General features: G+C 42.3%; 1 protein-coding gene across 1 annotated transcript in view; it reads left to right on the top strand.

The window, feature by feature from the left end:
* dnah9 (dynein, axonemal, heavy chain 9) overlaps positions 1-16,468 on the top strand; it is a 102,628-nt gene that overhangs the window by 62,365 nt on the left and 23,795 nt on the right. Inside the window, 9 exon segments of the mRNA XM_078290633.1 lie at positions 959-1,078; positions 1,953-2,141; positions 2,636-2,871; positions 3,511-3,633; positions 4,968-5,172; positions 13,361-13,525; positions 14,113-14,253; positions 15,967-16,137; positions 16,309-16,431. Coding sequence (XP_078146759.1) covers positions 959-1,078; positions 1,953-2,141; positions 2,636-2,871; positions 3,511-3,633; positions 4,968-5,172; positions 13,361-13,525; positions 14,113-14,253; positions 15,967-16,137; positions 16,309-16,431 — 1,473 coding nt within the window.

The following is a 16,468-nucleotide window of genomic DNA, read 5'->3' as shown; positions in this document are numbered from 1 at the left end:
TGGACCAAAACACTTAAAATACAATAACTTGAAATAGCACAGTACACAACTAATTCAGTAATACTATGATATGTTGTATGATAGTTAATGTGTCATTTCTAATTTGTTTACTTAATAAGAAATTTGTATTAAAAGAGCTAATTTCCCCATAATTTTAATTCAAAGAACTAAAAGAAGCATTTGTTGCCAGCAGGTTTTTTCATAAGGACTGCTGTTTGGAAATAAAGTCTAAACCTAAAGCCACATCGTCAGCAAGGATATGAATTCTTTTATCAAGGCTTGAGTGACAGGAGACACATTATGAGCTCCGCCAATAATGATATACCACCAGCATGCTATCAATATAAAGCCGGCATAAGGGCTATTAAAGGCTTTTACTGTTCATTAATCTAAAACCACATCCATCAACCTAAAAACCATATTGATAAAACGAGCTGTAAATAATTGTTGCTCGGCGGCGGGTTGACATTCAGCCCGTCACGGCGGGGAAAAAAGAAAGCTCCGGCGTGCCTCGCTTACATCAGACCCTGCAGAGTGCGGAGTGACGACTGCTAATAAGATCCAGCGTGACTTCTCTCTGTCATTTTTCAGCCCTCGGTCGGATCGGTTGAGCGGAGAGCGGGTTCGGAGCCAAGGGGAATTAGCAATCCTCAAACTAATCTACTGAACCTGTGTGCCTCTCCACCGATTAATCCTGTTTGTCCTTGTGCTAATTGCTTCCATATGCCAAATAAATCCATAGTGGGGGGGGGATTGATAACTTTTAGCCAACTTTTCAGACATAAGTTTGTTTCATCTGGAGGGCTTAGCGATTCTTGTTCTCCGTCATGTAGGCTCCTTTGAAGATGTTTTTTTGACCACGCTGTATTTTAACAAGTGCCAATTTTTCTCTATTTCTGCGTGTGTGTGTGTGTGTGTGTGTGTGTGTGTGTGTGTGTTTGTGTCCGCGGCCTGTCAGCACCTTAATGAGAACCTGGCCAAGCTGACAGCCAAGTTTGAGAAAGCCACTGCAGACAAACTGAAGTGCCAACAGGAGGCAGAATCGACTGCGCGCACCATTTCCCTGGCCAACCGCCTGGTGAGGAGGGCAACGCCGGGGTCAACGCAGTGCTTCTACTCACCACTCACACACACACACACACACACACACACACACATCGATCCATGCTCTCTCAGATACACATTTACACGTATATACTCACAAACACTATTTTTATCTCTGTCTTTGCCTGTTTGTCTGGCTGTCTCTTTCCCAGATACAGATACACATGTGCAGACACATATTGACACACACACACACACACACACACACACCCACACATGTACACACGCACACACACGCAGACACACGCACACACACGCACCCCCGTCACACCCTCATCTGCTGGTGTGTAAATCCCCTGCTGACACTAGCAAAATGAAGAGATGAGTGTTGACACTGTTAGTATGATAATCTAAATTATTCACAGGAAGATTCAAAAAGGCCTGACAGGAGCAACAAAAGGACAAGAGCTCCTGCTCGTCTGCTGGTTAATCAAAAACATCAATGCAAATGCAATCATCTTGCCGAACTGTACATCCATTCTATTTCCCGGGAAGTTACAATAGTCTGCGCAGCACCTGGAGTTGGAAAAGATAAGATATTAAGATGAACTTTATTGATCCCCGAGGGGAAATTGGGACATCGCTGCAGCAGAGAATAGAGGTGTAGGTCGTTGAACAGAGTGCCAAGGAGATGAGCAGAAAGGCAATAAAGGATATGAAAATATAATTTAAAAAATCGCAAAAATGGCAAGTCATTGTTGCTGTCCTGGAGATTTCCCGGTGAATGTGTATGTCCATCCTCAGAGGGATTTAGCTGTGTTTTTACAGTTCCAGCCGCAGGACTATGATGCACTGATGTAGCTTTCAGTGGGAAATCAGTGGATAATGGTTGCTGTATGATCTGACAGGTGGGAGGTCTGGCGTCGGAGAATGTGCGCTGGGCGGAGGCCGTGGAAAACTTCAGGAAACAGGAGCGGACGCTGTGCGGCGACGTCCTCCTCATCACCGCCTTCGTCTCCTACCTGGGGTACTTCACCAAGCGCTACAGGCTCCAGCTCATGGACAATACCTGGAGGCCGTATCTCAGTCAGCTGAAGGTATGGTAACTGGGGGAATGTCCATTTTCTGTTAATAAATATTTGAATATCGCTATTATATGTACACAAGTAGCATGCTTAAGTAAGCACATTTAGATGACAATATAGATGAGAAACCCAGAGGTATGATCTCCCATTGTGTGGCCTCATGTAAATGTACACTACACTAAAGTATGTGGACACCTGCTCTTCGAACACCTCATTCCAAAACCATGGGCATTAATGTGGAGTTGGTCATCCTTTTGCTGCTATAACAGCCTCCACTCTTCTGGGAAGGCTTTCCACTAGACGTTGGAACATTGCTGTGGGGATTTGCTTCCCTCAGCCACATGATGTTGGGCGATTAGGCCCGGCTCGCAGTCTGCGTTCTAGTTCATCCCAGAGGTGTTGGATGAGGTTGAGGTCAGGGCGAGTCAAGTTCTTCCACACCGATCTCCACAAACCATTTCTGTATTTTCTTTTCCTATTCCTCCTCCTCCTCTTTCGTCTGCCAGGTTCCCATCCCGGTGACCCCTGACCTGGACCCCCTGACCATGCTGATGGACGACGCCGACATTGCGGCGTGGCAGAACGAGGGCCTGCCCGCTGACCGGATGTCCACCGAGAACGCCACTATCCTCACCTCCTGCCAGCGCTGGCCCCTCATGGTGGACCCCCAGCTGCAGGGCATCAAGTGGATCAAAAACAAATATGGAGACAACCTGCGTGTCATTCGCATCGGACAGAGAGGGTGAGAGACTTCATATTGGACATATTTATAATGCAATAATCTTAACTATAATTAACAGCAAAAGTAGGGTAAGAAATACACAAGCAAGGCAAAGACCAAAAAAGGAAGGTCAAAAATAATTAAGTAAAGACCATTACATGAAAGCAAGTTTATAAATATGAGGTTCAAGAAGCGATTTAAAAGATTATACTGATTTAGCAGCATAAGCTCCTCAGACAGGTCAATCCAAAGTCTAGAAGCCATGAGGGCAAACAAGCAATCACCTCTTGTTCTTATAGACTATTCTAGACTAACAGTCAATAGAAACCTCTTGCTTTTAATCAAGACTTTTGAACAGCCAATAAGAACCTGTTCAAGGATGTCAGGCTGCAATCCAGCTCATATGGGGTTAAAAGGTCTGTGATATAGCTTATATATACAGTACAACCAGACCCATTACTGCCTTAAAACAATTAGTAAAATCTTAAAATCTATTCTGAAACTAACAGGTGACCAGTGAAAAGATGCTAAAATCGTAGCTGCTATATTTTGGCAGATGAGACTTTTGACTGAGGCAGGAGGCAAGAGATGAAAGCATGGATGACGTTATGATCTCATGAGCTTCGGACAGTGAGATTGCTGTTTGTTTTGCCCTGGAAGGTACCTGGACGCCATAGAGAGAGCACTGGCGGAAGGTGAGGTGGTTCTGATAGAGAACCTGGAGGAGAGCGTGGATCCTGTTCTCGGACCCCTACTGGGCCGAGAAACCATCAAAAAGGGCAGGTGAGAAACTCTTCAAGATGACACACACACACACAACACACACCCTGCTATCTTATTTCCTTTAAATGTTTTTGCCACAGCGATATCACCGTTGCAATGTGGTTACCAAGAGGCAAATTCAGGTGAGGGTTGAGACTAGCACTGAAACGTTTAGTCGATTAATCCATAAGACGATCGATGGGTAATTAATCGATTATTGTTGTGATAAGCGATTCATCGTTTTAGTCATTTATCAAGTAAAAAGACCAAACATTTGCTGGTTGCAGCCTCACAAATGCTAAGATTTGCTTGATTTTCTCCATTTCATATCATTATAAAATTAAATCTGTAGGGTTTTTTGGCTGCTGGTCAGACTTAGTAATCAATTTAATCACTTTGGCTTCTGCTAGCTTGTGATGGGCATTTGTCATTATTTTTGACATTTTATAGACTAAATGATTGATCAATTAATCAATATTGAAAATAATTGTTGTTGCAGCCCTAGTTAAGGCCCTCATTCCTCTCTACCTGGACGCTATAAAACTTCATCATCATTCACTTGAGAAAATAATTTTCTTCAAATCATCTGTGTTCTTTATTGGGCAGTATCTAATTCATCTAATCTAATAAAATGAAGTCAAGGTTGAAGCCAAGTCAAATTGAACATTAACGATACAGTTTCACTATATGTCATCGCCACATAGGAATGGAGTGCAGTTACAACCTGGAAGCGAGGGGAAGGGAAGGAGCATTTTAATGGTTTGGGACAGTGGTTCTCAAAGTGGGGTCCTGGGGCAACTTGGGGTCCTTGAGGGGGTTCCAGGGTGTCCCCAGCAAAATGAGAAATAATTTAATTTCACTATTATTTAATTCACTAGAGATAATCCTATTTAGAGAATGAATACGAATGATTATTGTAATCACAGGTTTCACTCTCGCCACCATTATCTCCCCATGTTCAGTGTTGACATTTATACAGTTCAGTACTAAATCAATAATAAATGTCCCTGGGACAAAATTGTATCAAATTGGGGTCTGTGGGCTAATGTGTGTCTACTTTGGGGTCCGTGACATGAAAATTTTTTAGAACCCCTGGCTTAAGATAAGTGGATTTTAATGGTCATGTATTTGGCGCTCAAAAACAACATCAAAATACCAGACAAAGTAGTAGTTGATGTATTTGTTGTTGGAATACAGGAAAAGTACTGACAGCTTCCATAGGCAGAGACAGAAAATGTGAATTGTAACATTTTCTGCCTTCCCCTTCTTTGCGGTCGCGTCCTTCATCTCCATTTCGGAGTCTGTACTCAAGGATCAGACTATTCCTGTTCACATAACAACATTTACGCAAACAGGTACATAAAGATCGGAGACAAGGAGTGCGAGTACAACCCCAGTTTCCGCCTCATCCTGCACACTAAGCTGGCCAGCCCCCATTACCAGCCGGAGCTGCAGGCCCAGTGCACCTTGATGAACTTCACGGTGACCAGAGATGGCCTGGAGGACCAGCTGCTGGCTGCCGTGGTCAGCATGGAGAGACCTGACCTGGAACAGCTGAAGGTGAGCAGGAGACAGAGAGCGGAACAGATAGAGTATCAGTAGAGGTGGAGGGGAGCGTTATCAGATACAACAGGCCTGGAGGATCAGCTACTGCCGCGGTTCGGATAGAATAGAATAGAATAGAATAGAGTGGAATACAGTAGCATAAAGTGGAATACTGTAGCATAAAGTAGAACAGAACAGAATACAATTCAATACAATTCAATACAATGCAATATAATACAATACAATACAATACAATACAACATGATGCAATATGATGCGATACGATACAATATGATATGATACGATACAATATGATACAATATGATACGATACAATACGATACAATATGATATGATACAATATGATATGATACGATACAATACGATACAATATGATACGATACAATACGATACAATATGATATGATACAATATGATATGATACGATACAATACGATACAATATGATACAATACATTACGATACAATATGATACAATACATTACGATACAATATGATACAATACAATACAATATGATATGATACGATACAATACGATACAATATGATACGATGCGATACAATATGATACGATACAATATGATATGATACAGTACAATATGATACGATACGATACAATACGATACAATATGATACGATACAATATGATACAATACAATATGATACGATACGATACAATACGATACAATATGATACGATACAATATGATACGATACAATACGATACAATACGATACAATATGATATGATACAATATGATATGATACAATATGATATGATACGATACAATACGATACGATACAATATGATGCAATACATTACGATACAATATGATACAATACATTACGATACAATATGATACAATACGATACAATATGATACGATACGATACAATATGATATGATACGATACAATACGATACAATATGATACGATACAAGATGATACAATATGATACGATACAATACGATACAATATGATACGATACAATACGATACAATATGATATGATACAATATGATATGATACGATACAATACGATACAATATGATACAATACATTACGATACAATATGATACAATACATTACGATACAATATGATACAATACGATACAATATGATATGATACGATACAATACGATACAATATGATACGATGCGATACAATATGATACGATACAATATGATATGATACGGTACAATATGATACGATACGATACAATACGATACAATATGATACGATACAATATGATACAATACAATATGATACGATACGATACAATACGATACACTATGATACGATACAATATGATACGATACAATACGATACAATACGATACAATACGATACAATATGATATGATACAATATGATATGATACGATACAATACGATACGATACAATATGATGCAATACATTACGATACAATATGATACAATACATTACGATACAATATGATACAATACGATACAATATGATACGATACAATATGATATGATACGATACAATACGATACAATATGATACGATACAAGATGATACAATATGATACGATACAATACGATACAATATGATACGATACAATACGATACAATATGATATGATACAATATGATATGATACGATACAATACGATACGATACAATATGATATGATACAATATGATACAATACATTACGATACAATCTGATACAATACATTACGATACAATATGATACGATACAATACAATATATGATACGATACAATACAATACAATATGATACGATACAAGATGATACAATACATTACGATACAATATGATACAATACGATGCAATATGATACGCTACGATACAATATGATATGATACGTTACAATACGATACAATATGATACGATACAATACGATACAATACAATATGATATGATACGATACAATACGATACAATATGATACGATACAATATGATACAATACAATATGATACAATACGATACAATATGATACGATACAATACGATACGATACAATATGATACGATACAATATGATACGATACGATACAATATGATGCGATACAATACGATACAACACAATATATGATACGATACAATACGATACAACACAATATGATATGATACGATACAATACGATACAACACAATATGATATGATACGATACAATACGATACAATACGATACAATATGATACAATACAATACAATATGATACAATACAATACAATATGCTAAGATACAATATGATATGATACAATACAATATGATACAATACAATACAATATGCTAAGATACAATATGATATGATACAATACAATATGATACAATACAATACAATATGCTAAGATACAATATGATACAATACAATATGCAATGCAATGCAATACAGTAGATTAACAGACATTAAGACTCCTATTTGTATACTGCTGGCCATGCTGCGACCGGTGGAATTTGAGGATCAATCTTTTCCTATTTCACAACGAGGTGGACTTTTTGACGGATCTCTTTTCATCTGATATTCACAGGAATGTAACACGGAACCTGTGTAGAAATGAAAGGAGTATCTGTCACACTCATCAGGTGCTTTCAGAGAACAAACAACTCTTCGGCGTTCAAGTGTTTCTCTCTTAACATCTCTCCTCTCCACGTGTAATTAAGAGAAGCAGTCAAAGGAGTCAGGGGCCTCCTGAAGTTGCGCTCGGCGCTCTCTGTCGTCATTATCCGTCTTTTAACGATACACTCTGACATGAAAACATTGTCTGTCTTTTAACATCACAAGAGGCTGCAGCTCCAGGCTCTTTGATTCCAAAACAATCAGCTGGCGGCTTTGATTAACGGCAAACTAAGTGGATGTATGACAATTATGGGGCTTTGGGTCCCTCACTTAGGGAGACAGGGAGACTCTGCGCGTCTGTGTGTGCCAGTGTCTGCGTGTGTGTGTGCACGTATGTGTGTGTGTGTGTGTGCCTGTTTGTCAGTGTCTGTGTCTGTATGTGCATGTGCCTGTGTGTGCAAGTATCGTAAAATTAGATTACTTTTCAGTGTGCAAAGTATAGCATTTTAACATGAATAAATTATTTCCCCATGAATTTCGAGGCGTTCGTATTATTACTGTAAACAAATGAGACCATCGCTGAGTAGCGATGCATGACTCCCAAATTTCGGGAGTAATTTCCGACTCCTGATTCCCCCGATTCCCGATTCTCATTGTGGAAGCTGCTGTAATTGACTCCTCGACTCCGCTGGATTAAACCATAGGAAGCTACATTGGAGGCCGCTGCGCAGCACTTAAAAAGGCTAAGCCATGGCAACTCTTTCGTGGGGGAATAGCCTAAAGCTAATTCACGCAAATGAAGAAATCTGAATAATGTCACCAATTTACCTACATGCATGAATGGATCTTTTTCACACTCCGTCTCCTCCATAGCGTTCTAATCCGTGCTCAGCTCAGTATCCCTGGCAGCATGTATGCCTGGCTCTTCTCTGTGGATGTGCCATGAAAAACAGAAAGGGAGTCAACCATGAAAACACTCAACCCAAAAAATTCCCAAAATGAAGTGCCTTTAAGTTACTTACAGATGTGCTTGTAACTCAAAGTCTGCAATGTTTAGATACTATGTTTCCAAGTGACTCCAAATATTGTAGAAGCACTTTTTTTGTACTTAAGGTTTCTCTTGCAAATATCACAAGTCATTTTTCACTGTGGAGGGAGCCATCGTGTACACAGGCACTTTATCTGACAGACCAGTGGGTGAGCACTAGACTAAGCACACAATGCACGCTGCCTTTTGAATTAAAGGAGATGTCCTGCCTTCATGTTAAAGCAGCTGGCATGCCTCTTGACCAATTAGTTATTTTATGTGCAGACAAAACCATCATTGGATGAAAAAGCGGACAGATACCAAGAGTTGTCAGTTTTGATTCCCAGAGTCAGCAGCTGAGAGCGAACCCCAACTCTTTGTTTGAGACGAGGAATCGACTCATTTGGGGTTCGACCCTCTACCACCCTTACCGGACTCTACACTGCATTTTACATTGTGCGCCACCGGGTCGGATTTGGCTGGAAACATGCAGGATCGCTTTACGGCACAAAGATAGATTGCTTTATGGCACAAAGCAGGAAGAGGGCGCTGTTCTTCCAGCTCAAACGGAGTTACAGCTTTCAGAGTTTCTAGCAACGGCAGATGCTGGAACGAGTGAAAAGTCGATGGAAAAATCAATTCCAACATGTTTATCCTCTTCAGTAAAGCAAAGAGGATCACAGGTTATTGCTTGAACATATTTCAATTTCCCTAAATAAGAGTTACAGTAATAACAGTGGTAATCCAATAATCCTAAATCAGAATTCCTCTTGCTCTTTCAAAAGTGCTAACAATTTACAACATAATCACCGTTGGTACTGTCACTATATTGCTCTCCCATTTATCATCAAGGGAGCAGCTCCAACAATTGTGTCTTGATGCTATCCACAAGGGAATTCTGTCTTTCTTGTCTATCTTTGGCTTGTTTATGTTCCCAAATCCGGGTATAACTCTCCAAAATCAAAGAAAAAGCATATAGGAATTTCGTTAAGGTGTGCTTTCCCTTTGAATGTAAATGATGCTCTTTGTTGTGCAGACCTTTCAACCTTTGCCTGTGCGGAGGGGGAAGGTAGAAAACGCCATTGTTCCGCTCCGTTGATCGGCGGAGCTGCCACCGGCCGCAGCTTTACCTGTCATCGCCGGTCAGAGCTAATGGCTGGCTCAGTACATAGTGTACAGTGCAGCAGGTTCCTGGCAGCTTTACGGCTGACTTTCGAAGAGTAATGAGCAGCGCGGTTATCATACCCACAGTATGGTCCACGATATGCATGTAAATGTCTGTAATTAAGTGAAAATTGGCTTGATGAAAGCTTCGGCGCCTAACGATGCCACATGCTCGTCTCATCGTCAAGCCGGGCTTTTTATGTCAGCTGTTTGAAACGGATTGGCCGGTGGCGCTACTGTACCACGGCAATTAGACAAGACATTGACACACTTCCACTGTCCCTTAACTGTGGCTCTTGTTAGCTGAGGGAAAGAATCTGAAATCCCGCTTCACTTGGAACACGTCTGGCTGACGGCGGTGCTCCGGAGTGATCAGAACGGGAGATAATTTGAAAACTCTGTTAGCGGGTCAGGTGGATTTACTACAACACCATCCTATTTACATTTTGATGATTTTCCGCAGGCGCCCTTGTTTGCGTTTGGGCCTCTGTAGGCAGTGCTTGTAGGCTTTCATCCATGGACAAATCAGCATTTTTAATAACTGGAGAGGAGAAAAAAAAAAAACACACACACACACACACACACACACACACACAAAAATGCTGGAGTTATTTTAAGCCGCATGTCCCCTCAGCAAAATCGAGGGGAGAAGTGAAATGTGATTTAATGAAGCTTGTTTAATTAGCATTTCACTGAGATGGGAGGATGAGAGAGAAAAAAAACAAAAAACACACGATCTGGAACTCACTTATCATTTTAATTAACGCTGAAAGTTGAGGGTGGGGGGCGGGGGGGCGGGGGGGGCGGGGGGGGGGGGGGACTCGTTGTGTACACTCCAAGCACCTTGCTATCAAAACAAGGCTCCATCGAAGGCTGCGCCGAATGGCTTTGTGTTGTCGGTAAACAACCTGGGCTGATAACAATCATCAGACTGATAGGGGGCTGCAAATTGGCTGTACCTGTTTATATTCTCTGAATGACTCGGCGCCATTATACCTTTAATGAGGTTAGCGTTGCCACTGAGCCGTAAGACGACTACCGGGTGAAAGAGCTCGCGTTCAACTCGGCCCGCGACGAGCTAAGGAGCTTAAAATGTCAACTCGCCTTTTTTTTTGGGGAGAGTGGCGCCGAGGGATCGCCAGGCAACCTTTTACCTCAATAACCAACTCCTCTGCTCCCCCTCTGCGCGTATCAGTGTGTGTGTACGCATATGCACCCCCCCCCCTTTGCGTGCATATGTGTATATAGTGCTGCTCCGACACAATTCTTACACAGGCCTTCGCCGTTAATGAGAACTAAAATGCTCCGCTTCCCAAATTACCTTAACAGGGCTGCTCTGTGGCACTCAGTAATCATTTGCCTAAAAATGATAGATGTATTATCTCATTTTAATCCCAATTAGGGCTTTCTGCTGACTGGTTAATTGTTTGTTTTTCCCAGGCAAGGGTAATTACATGTACAATATGCCAGAGGAGAGCTAATCGTTAATAACTGACTCATTATTGGATCCAGTTGGGAATGTTTTGACGTGGAGAGCGTTTCCTTCCCCAAGAGCCCTGAGGAGTGGGGAAAGTAGAAGGTCAAGGTTGACTCACAATGGCGAATGTCCCCCCGCTTAAATGTCCACCACTCAAAGCAGTCCCTGTGCTTTTCCTCTATGCTCTAAAACAGTGATTCTCAACCTTTTTCATGTCAAGGACCGCTAATTTAGTCCACATTAGGGCCACCGACCCCCATTTGATGAGATTTTCTCTCTCTGATCCGAATCTGAGAATATTTATATTGTCAGATATGATTTTGTGCAGAATTCCATGACTATCTGTATTGTAGGTAGAGAGATAACAGTGAAACTATGATCAAAATAGTCATTCTTCTACATTCTCTAATTGTGTTTACTTCCTTTAAATGAAATAATGGTGAAGTTTAACAATTCATCAATTTGCTGGGGACCCCTGGAACCCACTCAAGGACCCCTAGTGGTCCCCGGACCCCACGTTGAGAACCCCTACTCTAAAAGACACCTGTCAGTACCTTCCCAAAACGGCCACAAATCATCACCCCCATTCCTTTTTTTTTTTTTTTCTGGCAATCTTTGGCTGCCAAAATCCAAAAGGGCGAAGAAGAAGAAGAAGAACTTTTTCCAACTGCGGAGTCGTTAATAGCGTGAAATTCGGATTCCTAGCTAGAGCCTATAAGATTTAACAAGGCAGAGGCTCAATTAGGTTTAACAGTGGTGTAAAATACCGCTCATCACCCCAATAGGAAATACTGTCATAAAGAGAGCAATTTAACAGTGTGCTCTCCTCAAGTATCTGCTCCCCTAGTGCGATCTAAGCTAAGTATGTCTTTTGTCATGGGAACATTATGCGGGGAGGAGGAGGAGCGCTGTCAGCCCCCAGCTACCCCACAGCTCCCAGGTGATTATATAGTGTGTTAAGGGAAGATCACACTCTCCCAAAAACCACAGCCGGCAGCATCAGCCGCCAACAACGCTGGGAGTAGGCAAATCTCGCACCGGCTCCCCCTCCCGTAATTACAACAATTAAAAGGTTGTAGAGGCTCCTATTAAGGGAAAACTTCAATAAAGCAAAGTCATTATCAGGCAGAAATGAGAAACGGCAACAAACTCTAATGAAGGACAAAGCAGAGGATGAAGCAATAAAGGACAAGAAAGACGGCATGCCCCGTCGACTTTGTTCGGCGAGCGCCTCTCCAATGCGGGGCTTTGAAAAGCGAAAAGTTTTTCCGAACCGCTTTTGTTTTTTCAACTAGAACAAAGAGGGGAAAAAAACAGTTTGAGTTCAAGCTTTATTAGAAGATTGGGTGCACTAATCCATATGGTGAGGTGTGAGTGAAGCCCATTATGACTAAGCTGGGTATGTGTGTGTGTGCGTGCGTGTGTGTACGCATGTGTGTGTATGCGTGCATATTTATGGGTTGCTCATGCATGAGTGCCTGTGTTTGTGCTCAACATGCAGGTTTGCGTTTTGGATTCTTGTGTATTTGTGTAAAGTCTTTGTGGCTCTGTGCCTGTGTGTGTGTGTGTATGTGTGTGTGTGTGTGTGTGTGTGCAGCTCACCATCAAAGCTCCTTCCCTTCTTGCTACAATCGACGGCCTCATCGCACTGAGGGGTTAGGTCGCTTGGCAGAGGTTTGATGTCGGCAAGCAGACGGAAGCCGGCTAATCCAGCCCAGAGCGCTCTCTTCATGGGTCCAGATAGCCGATGCAGAGCATATTGATTCGTTCTGCCTTTGAGGTGCCCTTCACTATTCATGTCCTCACACTGACCCGCACCTTGAACGTCTCCCATCACTTCAATTCAGTCGGATTTGCCTCGTGGTGAAAGTTTCCCGATAAGGCCCCCAAAAACAGTCCTGTGTGTATCAAAGATTCTGTCATTTAGAGTGGAAGTTCACCTGTTCTTCTCCTCTGTGTGTGTTTGTGTGTTCCCGCAGTCCAACCTGACGAAGCAGCAGAACGGCTTCAAGATCACCCTGAAGACGCTGGAGGACAACCTGCTGTCCCGCTTGTCCTCGGCCTCGGGGAACTTCCTGGGCGACACGGAGCTGGTGGAAAACCTGGAGACGACCAAGCGCACCGCCGCCGAGATCGAGGAGAAGGTCCCCGCTCTTTCGCCTCTCTCTTCCATCATCGCTACTTTGGTGTACTCGTGTGTGTGTGTGTGTGTGTGTGTGTGTGATCAAATTCCTCCTTCACCTCTGTATTCCCCCGCCGCATTCCCATGTCCCCTGCCTTGTTTCTCTTTTGACTCGTTCCCCCTCCGGTCAGCAAATCAGATCAGCTCACTCACGGTATATTAGCTCGCTGCCAAGAGAGCAGAAGAGAATTACTGATGCTTCTGATACTTTGGGGCACTTGTGAGGAAGTGCCGTACGATGATGTGTGAGTGCGCCTTCTGTCAGCGATCGAGACGAGCGCCGCCGCCGCCGCAGATGTTCATTCTCGAGCGTAATTGCACAGGCACTTGCCGGCGAAAACCGCCGCGTTATTGTCACATTCCGCGCCGTGTGAGAACATTTTGGCTTAAACCGTGAAATTGGAATTGCGTCTGCTCTTCAGTGGAGGGTGTTTTATTGGAGGGTGCACAATTTCATCATTAGTTGATTGATGAATCCTAAGTGCATGTGTACGTGTGTGTGTGTGTGTGTGTGTGATTTCATTTGTGTTTGCACTGTCTTTACTGTAGGTAAAAGAAGCCAAGGTGACAGAGGCCAAAATCAATGAGGCTCGGGAGCACTACCGACCAGCGGCGGCACGGGCTTCCTTATTGTACTTCATAATGAACGACCTCAATAAAATCCACCCCATGTACCAGTTCTCTCTCAAGGTAGCCTCTCTATTGACCCGCCATGTTTCTCCCCGCCTCACGGGCCCCCAGTGAGACCCCTCTTTACGCCCCGCTCCTCTGTTCCTCTCCTCTCTCTTCCATTTGCTCACCGTGTTTTATGCTCTTTGCCCCGCTTTTATTGTGTTTGTGGCTCCCTAATGTGGTTATGTAGAGCGTAATGTCTCTCATATTGTCACTCGGCGAGCGCTGAGAGGAGGCAGGCTGAGATATGGTTTGCAATCACACCGGGCTCCGCAGGTAGCTGCCCCAGCCCACGTTATTTCCCAACATAATCAAATGAAAACACATTCAGAGTCTATATACCTTTGACCTCCTGAATGAAATGAAATACATTATAATATGTGTTGCTCGCGCCACACAGGTGAGAGCTATGTGTGGCTCTGCTAAATTGATAGAATTGGCATTAGAGCGCTCAGGCTAGAAAATCATGAGAATTATGCTATTTGTACTTGGCAGTTTGTGTTGTAAGAGTCCTTCCTGGTACAGTCATGCTAAGTGTAAGGTGTTTACCAGGAAATACAGTAAGAAAAGTAAATTACCAAGTAATTACAGCTATAATTAAGTAAGTAAATAGTTGGAAAAACAGAGATGAATTAATGAAATGAAATTAATTACTTAAGTAGTAGCTATTTAATGGGTAAATGAATGTCAAGAGTAATAAATTAGAAAGTATTTACGGCTGTAGCTTAGTAGGTAAATACATAGAAATCACACCTGAATTATTAAACACACCTCAGGCATTACTCATCGGTTCAATAAACTACATTGTAGTTGTCACAGGCTTAGGACCACAATAACCCAGTTTAATGGAATCATTCCTAGGGAATGAGGCTACACTTTCTCTATTACCCATCAATTCAAGGTACAAGCTTGTAGGCACTGAAGGTTTACATTAGCAATCGCCCAAGTCTAATTGTGTATTTCTTTTGGAAGTAAGGCAATACTTTACTGTTTCTGAACCTAGGGATTTACCATCCCAAATCTGACTGCTATACTGTAATCACTCAAACTGATGAACAGATGTGTTTATGAGTAAGTATTTACCAACTTAGTTACAGCTTTAAGTACTTGCTGATTTAATTTTCTTCCTATGAATTTACCTGGTAAATATAGTAGGTAGTACTTACAGTAGGGACTATAAAAGGGTTACTGATTCAGAACTTAGTTAAATTAGATGAGTGTTACAACTAGGATTCAACCAATATGGGTTTTGGAAAGCCTGATATTTTTGGATTGAAACTACTAATAGCTGATAATCAATGACCAATCTTTAGTCTTTCATCATCGTTACATTTGACCAGTTTTTGTCCACATGCCAAAAAATCCCAAAAGATTACAAGTATTCAGTGTTGCCCCAGACCATCATATAGACCATCATGTGACACTAACATTTTCCATTGAAACCCAGGATAATAACATATTCATGCATACTTGTATGGATTCCAATCATAATGCCGCATTAGAATCAATTAATTTTAACAATTCTACAATAAATATCTCATCCAACAAACTGCATCATATCTGTCACATCATAGGTGTAAGACACTGATTTTTAATGAAGTCCAAAATCATCAAACTGATTCATCGGTGTGCCCCCAGTTTCAAAAGAATCTCCACTTGCAGTTCTAACCTTTTGATGTCAGATGCCGAGTCAGTGTTGATGGTGTTCTGCCTGGTTCTGTGGCTCTCCAGGCGTTCAGTGTGGTCTTCCAGAAAGCGGTTCTGAAGGCCGAGCCGGACGAGGCTCTGAAGCAGCGGGTGTCCAACCTAATTGACAGCATCACCTCCTCGGTCTTCCAGTACACCACCAGAGGCCTGTTCGAGTGTGACAAGCTCACGTACATCGCTCAGCTCGTCTTCCAGGTGGGAAAGCAGAGCCGCTTTCATCTTCAGCGCCGTTTGTGTTTTTCGAGAACACGCTTGGATCGAATCGAATCCTCGCGGGGTCCCGTGGCCCTGTTTGGATGTAGTCGAGCGGAAAAGGAAACGCAGGAAATATATTTCAAAGTCCCTTCCCGTTTGTTGTGTACCCAGATCCTGCTGATGAATAAAGAGATAGACCCCGTGGAGCTGGACTTCCTTCTGAGGTACCCGGTCCAGCCAGGTGTGACATCACCAGTGGATTTCCTGTCTAACCATTCCTGGGGTGGGATCAAGGTAATGAGATGGGAAGTTAGGGAGCTGCCATCTTCCC

This window comes from Centroberyx gerrardi, chromosome 20 (genome assembly GCF_048128805.1).
Source record: "Centroberyx gerrardi isolate f3 chromosome 20, fCenGer3.hap1.cur.20231027, whole genome shotgun sequence".
NCBI lineage: Eukaryota > Metazoa > Chordata > Actinopteri > Beryciformes > Berycidae > Centroberyx > Centroberyx gerrardi.
The sequence above is the reverse complement of the archived record's forward strand: the minus strand, read 5'-3'. Positions and strand labels throughout refer to the sequence as shown.